The sequence below is a fragment of the Phocoena phocoena genome, chromosome 10, assembly GCF_963924675.1.
Source record: "Phocoena phocoena chromosome 10, mPhoPho1.1, whole genome shotgun sequence".
Classification (NCBI taxonomy): domain Eukaryota; kingdom Metazoa; phylum Chordata; class Mammalia; order Artiodactyla; family Phocoenidae; genus Phocoena; species Phocoena phocoena.
In genome coordinates, this window is record NC_089228.1 from 84,320,826 (window position 1) to 84,332,850 (window position 12,025).

The window sequence follows — 12,025 nt, forward strand, 5'->3', positions numbered from 1 at the left end:
CGAAGCCTAGAGAGACGTGGAGAATCAGCCAGGGAGACTCGGCACTACGGTTCTGATCTAGGTCAAACTTTCCTGTAACCCGTGTTGGTTATCATCAGCGCCCCAACTGCTGTCTGGGGCAGCCCCCTTCCTCTCCCGGTTCAGGTATTTCCCGATAGATGGCTTCATTAAACATTCCAGGGAATAAGCCAACAATACAACGATCGGGAAGACAGTTTTCCGCCCTCCTCGGCTCACTTCTCCGGCCAGAGTTGAGTTTCTTCAGACGTCACTTGATATTCTTCCAAACCCATCCTCCCTCCCGTCCCTTCCTCCTCGCCGCGAATCTGGCTCAGCACCAAGTCAAGCCAGGGGTGGAGAGCCTCCCTCCCCTCACCCCCGCCCCCGGAAGCATCCCCTACCCGGGACCCCGCCTTTCCCCTTACCAGGTTCTGTTCCTCCCGCCTACCGCCCCCCACTCCCCGCCCCAACCCGAGCGGTAGCGCGTCCCCTCCCTTTCTTACCTTCTAGAATTAACTTCTGCGTTTTCTTTTCTCCTCTGACGCTCAAATGATGATTTTCCAGTTGTCCTTCTTCCCCCTAAACCCGCCCATGGGCACAGGCACAACCAGACCAAATCTTCCCGAAAGCGGAGAAGGAACTTTTCTTCGCCTCCCGTTAGTCGCGGCCTGGGGGCTGCGGTCCCTGGGACCCGGTCCACTCGGGGACCACAAAGTCACAAGATCTCCAATGAATGATTTAGAGCAGGCCGTGGGTCAGCCAGCCAATGGCATCCCTGAACCTGCTTTCTCACCAGTTACTGGGTAGAATACACAGAAACAGCTTAGGACTTAAAAACGCACAGCCGCACGGAGCCTTTAAAAAACTTTCCTTTTTCTTTCTTCAGAAGCGAGATACTTTTCATTTTTTTATTGAAAAGCCTTGAGATTCCCCGAGGATTTTGGCGTTGCAGCTAATCACCAGGAGAGGCCTGCCGTGTGTAGAAGTCTCTCTCTCTCTCTGTGTGTGTGTGTGTGTGTGTGTGTGTGTGTGTGTGTGTGTATGGTGTTTGGGGTTGGGGGTGTGATGACGTAAGCATAAGCATCTCTCACAGCTTCACATGTTTCTTAGTCTTGGGTGGGATGGAGCCCAGTTGCCCACATGATAACCAACTGATTAATGTACCCTTTATGTAATTTTTCTCTCAGTTGGCTTTTCTCTTTTTATTTATTTTCAAACTTGAGTTTTCTGGGATCAGTTCTCAAGTAGACAACGTGACTCCGAGTCCTTGACTCAGAGTCAGCTTTTGGGGAACCCAAACTAAGAGATGGATTCGGTAGAAAGTTCACCAGACATCATCAACAGTGAGAATTATCTTTTCTGCAAAAGGACACTCTGACATGTATACCTGGGTTTAGTAAGTGAACGGAGGGCTATAGATAAAATTTCCCAAGAGTCACTCATTGAGATTCACGGGAATCTCCAATCGTGGAGGCCCTTAGTGTATACAGGACAGAGGCCTCCTCCAGAGTGAGTGAGGCTGTGACTACGTGTGCTAGCCTGAAGAGTTCACACCAGAATCTTTACAACCTGTGATTATGACACATTACATGGCAAAAGAGACCTTAAGGTTATGGATCTTAATGTAGAGAGATTATCCTGGATTCATAGGAAGATTATCCTGGATTATCTGGTTGGACATATCTAATTACATAAATTCTTAAAAGTGGAAAAAGGCAGGAGAGTCAAAGAGATTCAGTGGAAGAAGAAACAGGGTGGATTCAAAGACTGAGAGGGATTCAATCTGCCATTACTGCTTTGAAGCTGGAGGAAGAGGACCACGAGCTGAGGAACGTGGCAGCCTCCAGAAACCGGCAATAGCCCTCAGCTGACAGCCAGCAGGAAATGACAGCCTCAGTCCTACAACTGCAAGAAACTAAATTCTGCCAACAATCTGAATGAACAAGGAAACGGATTCTTTCCGAGAGCCTCCAGAAAGGAATGCAGCCTGCAGACACCTTGATTTTAGTCTGCTGAGACCCATGTTGGACTTCTGACCTACAAAGCTGTGAGATAATACATTTATTTTGTTTTAGGTCACAAAATTTATGGTCATTTATTATGGCAGCAATAGAAAACTAATACAATAAGGACTTTGTGAAAATGTTGCAGTGAGGTAAATTGTGAATCTGTGGTGAGTAAACTGTAGGGGCTTAAAATCTAGAAAATGCTCAGTTGAAGAGTGAAGATTATTAACACATTTATTTAACAAAGGTAACTTGACAACCACACGCCCTGTGACGGGACACGCTGTCCCAGAACATACAGTTTAGATTGTAATACTTGGAATTAATGATGAAATGTTTTGGTTTAAAACCGTTTGTACTGTAACTGCTTTTATTGCTAACCGTTTGACTTGGCTGCTGTGAAATTGAGCTTTGCTTCCCAGCATAGTGTGAACAGGAAGACACTGGGTTCCGGATGGCCGACCCAATAGTTCAAAATTAGAACGAACATCCTGTTACCCTGGGATATAAAAACCACACCTGTACAAGACTCGGGGTCTCACCCTTCTTTTGGTGAGGCCCCGATCGGTTTGTGCTTTTGTGCTTAATAAACGCCTATCACTAATCTACTTTTGATTTGCACTGGATATTGGTGTTCTGTCTTGATTCTGATTCCTCCCCGAGGGAAGTTCGCAGTTGTGTGCAAGACCACAACAGCCCGGTAGAGGGGATACACTGGTGAACAAAATAGCGATGATAATGAAGAGTAACTTCTGCCCGGTACCCGTCAGCTGCAAGGAACATTCGTTAACATCAGTCAGGCGTGGAAATATCCCTTTCCTGGAGATGGACTCTACAGTGTGATCAAAATACTGCTAAAGTTCATCTAGCTTCATTCCTCCCAAATTCTTGTTCCACAGGCAGTCTTTAGGTATTAAGTTAGGCTTTCTAGAGACCTTAAACTTAGGAGGACTGCTTCTGGCTCCGGGATTACTTATCACATTGGCCGGGGGGTGGGGGTGGCGGGGTGGGGAGGTGGAGACGGGGTGGGGCGGTGGTGGTACTCATGCCCTTTAGTAGTTAAGATTTTGGCCTTTAGTCCCTTTGCAGTCCTGTGTGATGCAGTCACTGTGAATTCATTCTCTGGACCAACTCACCCGGCAGAGCCAATCCAGCGAAGCGCTGGACCTATGGCTCTGACTGTTGACCTTGAAGGAACCCAGTGGGGTGTGGCCTCCATAGACACCTACAGTGATCCTTACCCTGGGGTGCCCTGGGAAGGGACACTCAGGGCTGCACATGGTCCCTTCCCCACAGGGGCAGTCGGGCTGGAAAACAGGCTAGCGGGTAGAGGGTGGGTGGAGGTGGGGGACAGGGGCCAAACATTCCCCTGCAGCACTAACTGATGAATTATATAAGTCGCTTAACTCGGCCCTACCTCAGTTTCCACACTTGCGCAATGAGGCTATATCACAGGGTTGCTGTGAGGATTAAAGGAGAACATTTATTTAAAGCTTTGACACAACCCCCAGTACACTTACGTCATCCGTAAATGTTTTATATTCAAATCACAGCTGTCATTTACTAGCTGAGTGACCTTTGCGAAGTGAATTCACTCTTCTGCACCCTGGTTCCTGTCTCCATATAAAGGAGACAATAAAGCAGTGTCAAACTCAACTGTCCATATGGAATAAATAATGGTATTAATATTAGTGAAGTGCTTCACACAGTGTGTGTCTTTGGTATTTTACGGTTGTGATTTGTTGCTGGTAGGGAAGAGGCCCTCGGCTTCAGGCTGGGCAGGGAGAAGCAAGGACGTTACTTCAGCCTGAGGCTCCCCATTCTCATCAGTTGAGCCCAGGGCCACGGGGGTCTCCAGAGAAAGGTCAGGCTCTGGGTCAGGAACACTGGAACTCCCCACTCCTGTCAATGCTGGGCAAATGGTCAAGGCAGTGGGCTCCAAGGTCAAAATCCTGAAAACGGGCCACAGAGGCCCAGAGAAGGAGGTGTGCGGGAAGGTGTACACATGAGATCCATCCGCGGCGTTGTAGAAGGAGACCTCACCAGTCTCGTAGTCCAGGAAAATCCCCACTTTTTGAGGAGGGTTGGCAATTGTCAGTTTGGTCCGGGGGTCAGTGAGAGCCCGATAGTCATTCCCATCAGACAGCCCCATAGTCCAGAAGCCATTCTCGGGTGTCATTTTAATCCAACATTTTCTCTCCACGTTCTCCCTGCACACCCCGACGTGCCACTCTTTCCTGTCCCCAACCTCTACCTCCCAGTAGTGTCTCCCTGACGTGAAGCTCTTGCAGCCAAGCACACAGTAATGCCAATCAAATCTCTTGGGGTTGTCTGGCAGATTCTGTCGTTTGTCTGCTCACTGCAAGCTCCTCTGGTCGTCAGAAACAAGCAGGATGGGGTTTGCTGTGTTCGGATCCAATATCACATCCGCTGCAGAAAGTTTGGGGATGGGGTCATGGGTCAGCCATTGTTCCTAGATCTCAGAGCCTCAGCCCTCAAGGCCTGGGTCTGGTTGAAGAAGCCCAAGTCCAGAGCTGGGTGTCCCCAACCTGCCCTGAATGTGACCCCCTTAGCAATACCAAAAGAAAGCCATCAGGGGTCTTAAGTTCAGTGGGAAAGAGGAGGGTGATGAGGGTCAGGGTCTTCTTAACTGACACCTGGAGCTGGCTCTTTCCTTCTACCTTTTTCCTGTTTCCCTCCCCGAAATGACTCTGCCCACCTGTGCTTCATAGGCACATAGGTTTAAATTTCAATCCTTGCACTACTGCTTATGAACTGAATGTCTTTTCCTTTTCTCTTTTCCCATAGACTTAAGCTATGTAATATCTTTAAGCCTCAACTTTCTTAACTGAAAAATGGGGATAAAAATACTAATCTCTAGGGTAGGAAGACAACACATGTTGTGTATTTGGCTCAGGGCTGGGCATGGAGGAAGCGGCCTGATCTTACAAAAGCTGCCAGGCCTTTTCTGTGCTAAGGGCCATGTTGGGGGCTTTATGTGCTCCCAGACCCACTCTCCATCTTGCTCCACCCTCTTCTGGGCCCCGGGAATCTGTCCTCTATGGACAGTGTCACTGGGTTCTCTTGCCTCTGGTCGCCTGCTGGATTTGGCCAATGGGAGGTACTAGCTGAAGACTGGAAGGAGGAAGAAGAGAGGCACAGCATTTATTTTTTCCCCTTTCTTCCCTGCCAGCTTCAGATGGTGATGCTCTAACAAAAGGATGACTTTTCTCAGGCAGCCCTCTCCTTGAGCTATAGCTTCCTCTGGGCTGTACCCTCTCCCTATCTCTTCAGGCCCAGGGGTGGTGACAGCTCCCCACTGTTGTGAGTCCTGGGGGACGGAATGTTCCTTTGTCGGCTTCCCTTTACCCTCTTTTTTGCCTTTGTAAATAGTCCCTTCTTTAAACCCTCTTCAGCCACCCATTTTGAATATACCATCTCTTTCTTCCTGTTTTTTTGACCAAATACACATTCATGAGCTCATTTAGTCTTTACCTCAACTCTCACATAAATAGGAATTACAATCATCGTCTAAAATTGAGGAGAGTGAAGCTCAAAACATCAAGTGACCTGAGGACACACAGCGGCAGGAGGTGACATACGGAGCTTGGGAAAGGACAAGATCTCTGAGCGTTGCTTTCTCTCCTTGATCACGTTGCATCCTCGCTCTCCCTGTAGTATTAGTTCACTCTGCCTGTCCTTCCCCTCAGCTCCACCTGTGATGCCTCTTCCTTCCCATAAAGGTCTATGGAAGCCCAGGAGAGCAATTCTCCCTGGTTCTCTGGGCTCTCAGTGGCAGGGCATGGGAGATAGGCACAGCCTTGAGATCGAGGCCTCAAGTCATCTGCCCGGAACTCTTCCAGTCATGGGGACTTGTCCCAGAATCTCAAGACTTGGAGAAGAAAAAGGGAATATGGTCCCTCGGGTTGTTGTCCTAGGGGACATAGTGATTCACTCACCAGCTTGGAAGAGGGCCTTCTTCCACTCTGAAAGAAAGGAGACACAATAAGGAAAGGTCATTAATTCTGATCTTTCCCTTACCCATTCTCCTCAATAAGCCTTTTCTGTGTCCCTTCAGTCTCTTCCAGTATCCAGCTTCCTTCCTCTACAGCTCTGACAGATTAGGCATAAAAGGTCTCAAAAATGGTGGACTTCCTCATCATGCTGGGGCTGCAGGTGACATGGCCAGGCTACAGTAGGCTGTGCGCTTGTGTGCCAGCTGGGTGGGGAGCGGCTGAAAGTGCCCAGATGCTGTATCTGAAGGGCCTCTCTGAGGCTGCAGTAAAGCAGGGGTGGTATTCCCCACAGAAAATGAGCCTCTTGGTTAGATCTGAGTATTCCTACTGGGAATGCCAATGCGTCACACAGCAGGGAAAAAGTTGGAATGCTTATACACATGAGCCAGGAAACTCAGAGGACATCCAGGTCACTCACCAGGATAGGCCTGAGACTTCTCCCCACCTACAAGGGAAGAAAGGCAGAGACGTCAACTGAACTCCGTCATTTCCTTTCTCCTCCTTTTGCACCCATCTCTCCTTCTTTTTGACCACCTACCCTTCCTACTTCCTCCCTCTGCCGTTCAACTCTCTCCTCCCCTCTCTTCCTTACGGGGGCGGGAAGGAGGGGGAATGAAGGCCCCTTTCTCCATTAAAAAGCCAAACAAAACACTCATGATTCTCTCCTCCTTTCTCCCCCAAAACCACTTCCCCCCAATCAGCCTCCCATATTTCTTTCCTTGGGAAAAAGGATCCGGAACATTCCTTCAGCCCAGGGCAGCGTTAGTGGCTGAGGAAACTGGCTGGAAAATACTCAGGCAGAGACAGTCTTGGATGAGAATTTGGAGAAAATGTCAGAGCCACTCACGAGCCATGTACTGGATCTTTCTCCACTCTGCAATGGAAGAAGGTGCTGAGTCATTAAGAGGCCCAGCGGGGGATAGGAAGATGAGCTTGGGTCCCTGGGGGCATCAGAACTTACTGAGTTCATACTCGAGTGTCTCTGGAAAAGAAGCAGAAAAAAAAAAAAAAAGTACTGTTATGGGGATGGAAGGAGGAGGACCTCTAGAATATAAACCTTAAAAATGACCTAGTGCCGGGTTGGGTGCACAGGACGGGCATGCAGAGAGGTAGTCCGGCTCCCTCCTGTAGGCACAGGCCTTAGATTCCCTCTCGGGGTCAGATACCTTTTATTCTTTGTTCCTGCTCTTTTTCTGCCCTTGCTGTTTCTTTTTCCTCTTCTGCTCTCTCTTTCTCCATGAATAGAGCCTTCTTTTCTTTCCTCTGTAGCCACAGGAAGTAACCAGCCCCTGCGAGGAGCAGCAGACAGACAGGCAGCGTCCCCGCGAAGACAGCGATCCAGCGCTGGGCCCTTCTGAAGAAGGGATCTGCAATGGGATCCAGTCTTAGCCTCTCACCCTCAGGACAGGGTTCATGGAGTTTATCTCCTGCCGTCAAATGATCTTTCTCTTCCTAAGTTCTCAGAGAACTTTAGGGAAGACTGCAGTAAACCCTAGTAAGGGTTTGTATTTATAGCAATAGCAGATACCATTACTTGTCTTGAAAGGTCTGCCTCTCACATGTAAATGTGATACTTGAGCATCGCAATCAAGTTTTTTCTAATTAAAATTTACAATAGGTTATATTCACTTGGTTCAAATATCAAATTAAAAAAACGTAAAACGTCACCCAAGTCTCCTTTTCACTTCCTCTGCCCGCCTCCTTTAATTAGACTCATTTAATCAGCCTAGTATGGTGACTAAGAATGTGCACTTGGGAGCTGGGGGGGCCTGGGTTCAAATTCTGATTCCTCCACCTGACTAGCAGTGTGACCTTGGACTAATTAGTTAACCATTCTATTCCAGGTGTCCTAATCTGTAAAACGGGGGTGATAATAAAATTAATAATAGTAATAATAGAATAATAAAACCTAACTCATAAGGTTAAAGCATTAAATTAATGTTTATAAAGCATTATAAACACATAGAGAGTTCTATGCAAGAGTATATTAAATTTAAAAATATAAATGTATTCTTATTTTTTCTTGTTTACTCCAAAGATAACGTTCTGTATAAACTGCTCTGTGTCTTGCTTGTTCTGTTCACATTGTATCTTGCAAATCTTTCCATATTAGTACAGGCAGAATGCCTGTGTTTCCTTTCAGAGCTGGACAATATTCCATTGCATAAAAATTCCCCATTAATGGATATTTGCATAGTCGCTAACTTGTTGCTCTTATAGTTAATGCTATAAGAAATAACTTTTTACATGGGTAGTTTTCTACACATGCAAGCATATCTGTCAGATAAATTCCTAGAAGTGGGATTTTGGATCAATAAGTAGGTAGTTTGGATATATATTGCCCCGGATAGCAATTGTGCCAATTCATACCAAAAATATATCAAATTATGTATAACAAAAAATGTCTAAGAGTGACTGTCTCCCCACAATCCTACCATCAGAATGTTTTATCAACCAGCACTCTTTTGTTTTGTTTTATCTTGTTGCCAGTCTCACAAGTGGAAAATGTTTTAATATACATTTCTCTATTGAGTGAGGTTGGACACTTTCATATGTCATTCCTTTTCTGTGAACGAATAATTCATATCCTTTGCTTTTTTTTCTACTGGTTTGTTTCATATTTTAAGGAGATTAGTGCTTTCTCTAAATTATGAGTTGTACATATTCCCCCTGCCCCCATTTTATCATTTGTCTTTGCTTAAGGATTTGATCTTTACCACTTCTCCCCCAATTCCCATTGCCTGTCACAGTTTCTGGCACATAGGAAATGCTCAGTAAATACTTGTGACATTACAACAGGGAAAAAAAAAAAACATCCCTGGAGCAAGAAGACACCTCTGGAACCCTGCTCAGTGCCTCGTTTTCACTGCAAACTCAGCACAGAGAATCACACGTCCTCCTTCTTTCTTTTCTTTTTTTCCTTTTTAAAATTCATTTTTATTTCATTTAATTTATTTTTATATTTTTCTCTTTTTAATATGGCTATGCTACATTTCAATTGGTTAATGTTTAAATTGTCATTTTAAAAAATTTTCTACAGATTAAATTTTACATATGCCTCTTTTAAGGTGCATTTAATGGAATTTTAAAAATTGAAGTATAATTGACTTATAATATTATATTAGTTCCAGGTGTTCACATCTTTCTTCTTCCAATAGCCACAGCTCAATATACCTGAGGCTAAGCAGGGTACTGACCTGCAATGGAAATCTGGGCTGTCTTTTCCTTGTTGAGGAGGGGATTTCTGATGAGACAGGACACCCCTTCTCCAGAGCTGCTTTTCACCGTTAGAGACGATGTGACTGCATGCAGGCCCGCTCCATCTGTAGCTGGAGGTGCTGCCACGGCTGGCATGTTCTGGCCCTTGGCATCTCTCCACTGTATTTGGGGCTGGGGATACCAGCCGGTGGATGTGCACCCCAGGTGGATCCCTCCATCCTCATGGCCCTTCATTTCAATGTGAAGATCCGAACCCAGAGCTGTGGAAGGGACAAATGAACCTCAATTCTTGGGAGCCTCCAGTATCAGTGAGGGTCTCAGCAGGAACTGTATGGCACACCCATGTTAGATAATTAAAGTAGGGTTTCATTAAGAAGCTGTTTACAAAAGGGTGGTCATTAGTGAGGAGAAAACTATATGGGGTAGAGCAATAGCCCAGGGCCAGGAACAACAGAGCTGTTACCACCCACCCCTAAACCCAAAGGGAGGTGGAGAGGAAGCTGTTTTGAAGACCTAAAAGGAGAGAGTCACGTAGAGAGGACTTTCATAAGAGGAGCTGTGATCTTTGCGAAGAGCACGCAGCCAGCTAAAGGTGGCCCTGCAGGGAGAAAGCCAGGGGCATAAGTACCCGGACTTCTCTCCTCCTCCCCTCCTCTATCTTCAACTATGGCTCCCCATTGACCAAACTTGGCCAGAAGCCACAGTGCAAGAGAATTCTCTGAGAAAGAGAAATGCAACCTTTGACATTGGACATGGGCCTGGTCTTGGTGTTCTCCTGGGGAACACAAGCCATTTCATGGAACGTCAGCATCAAAGGGCCCTTTGTCACTATGACGGGTCAAGACCAAAACAAGACCAGCAACAATCACGTCTGAACATAGAGAAAAACACGAACACTGTCCAAAACACAACGAAGACCAAACATCCTCCTGTCCTCGCTGTGAGACGATGCTCCTTTACCAGTCCCAGCTTTAGCTTCACTCTAGTCTTCCTCCTGGGTAAGATTTATGAAGATACCCACCCACAGAATTACACTCGCCCTCCTCCCTGACAGCATCCAATCCAGAGCAAAGCCTATTTCCATAAACGCTGCCCCAAATCCCCTAACAGAAGCCCAAAGTCTGTACCAAGTCTCCTCTAACAGCCTCTTTCTGAGACCCCCAGTTCCCACGTGGCATGGACTCCCCCTCCTGCAGCAAGGACTAAAATCAACTGGTACAACGGCAGGGGTGTTCCTGGGAACTCGGGTTGGAGAACAGTTGCTGTACAGACGCTGTCCCTACAGGTCAGCCTCCCAGGGCTCAGAGCAGGGTGTACCTGGTGGGGCGCCAGAAGCCACAGGGAATGCAGCTGAACCCAAACCACTGCGCACCATCTCTGAGGAGATGTTTTCTTATCCTTCTCATCCCCGACCTTCCACTTTCCAGCTTAGACCCTGGCCACCAGCAGGAGGGAGTTCTCTACTTGATATGATAGGGTACAGGAGGGAGTCTTCCTGGAGGAAGACCTGCATCTTTCCCGAGGGCCTCAGAGAAACAAAGTTGGAAGGCAGCGGAGGCAGTACCTGGTAATAAACCAGGAGCTCTGCGAGGTGGATTTGGAGCATGAGCTCTGTGTCTGCCCCCAGGCCCCACAGAGGAATGAGCTCAGAACAAAACCCGGAGGCTCACCTGCAACTTTCAGCTCCACCAAGGCTTTTTCGTAGAAGTTGCCATCTTGGAAATAACACAGGTAGTTTCCACTGTCAGAGACTCTGACGCTGTGAATTTGGAGAGCAGCCTTCCCTGCAGTGATGCCATCTCTTAAAATCTCAGTTCTCCCTCGATACTCTGCCGTCTGTCTGTCTTCTACTTCCTTGCCATGTGCATACATGAAAACTACCTGCCCGAGGCTGGATCTCACCCACTTCAGTTCCATGTTCTCTGCGCTCATCTTCGGGGACAGGTGACAGGGCAGCTCAGCGTCTTCACCCACCATGGCCAGGATGGGCCCAGGGGGTCCAATCACAGCAAACTGAGCTGGTCAGCAAAAGGGGGAAACTCCATGAGAGGGAGTTGGGGCCATGATGGTAAGGGGGTGTCTCAGGCAGAAAAACCTAGAGAGGCACAGGATCCTGACAGAAGGACATCTGTCTTAATGGCATGTGTACTTTCAGTATGTGATGGGACTTCCAGGAATGAACGGTCAAAGGTTCTGGCTGGGCACTAACAGGTAATTGTCCGCTTCTGATACATAAAAGCAGCATTGTTTCCTACCTGAGCAAGAGGTGAGCAGCTGGACCAAGATGATGCAGACAAGGAGGTGGGGCAGAGGGAAGTCTAGGGACAGCGCCATTTTCATCTGTGCTGCAAATAGAGAGAGGCAAGGAGTCAGGCAGAAATACGGCCTGGAAGAAGATGGATAATTCTGCGTGGAATTCTGAGGTTTCCACGCAGAATTCTTCACCTCAACAGGGCCAGCTCAGGGCGAAACACAGGATCACTAGGGTGATGACCCAAGATCTTCCTCTGCCGAAATGTCTGCTTGGGAGCCTCTTCACCTTTGCGTTCCAATATGGAAAATCTCCCATAAAAGTATGTATGTTAAGTGTGCAGACAGTAACCCTAACCCATCCGGAAATCCCTGGGTCTGCTGTCTGAACATGTTCAGAATCTTTACCCGTGCCCACACTTCCCCAGCTACGCCAGGTCCAAGCCTCCACCATCACACTCTGATTAATACGGGACCTTCCTCTCTGGGTCCCCTGATTCTGCTTGTATCCCCTACAGTCTCAACACAACATCC

The 12,025-nt window shown here is 47.4% G+C and overlaps 1 protein-coding gene across 1 annotated transcript; it reads right to left on the minus strand.

Annotated features, from left to right (window-relative positions):
* Positions 1-3,732: 3,732 nt before the first annotated feature.
* Positions 3,733-11,581, minus strand: BTN3A3 (butyrophilin subfamily 3 member A3). Its single transcript, XM_065884821.1, is given in 9 exon segments — positions 3,733-4,436; positions 5,966-5,992; positions 6,441-6,467; positions 6,870-6,896; positions 6,984-7,004; positions 7,189-7,389; positions 9,220-9,501; positions 10,912-11,259; positions 11,497-11,581. Coding segments are annotated over 9 exon segments (1,722 nt in total).
* Positions 11,582-12,025: the final 444 nt, after the last annotated feature.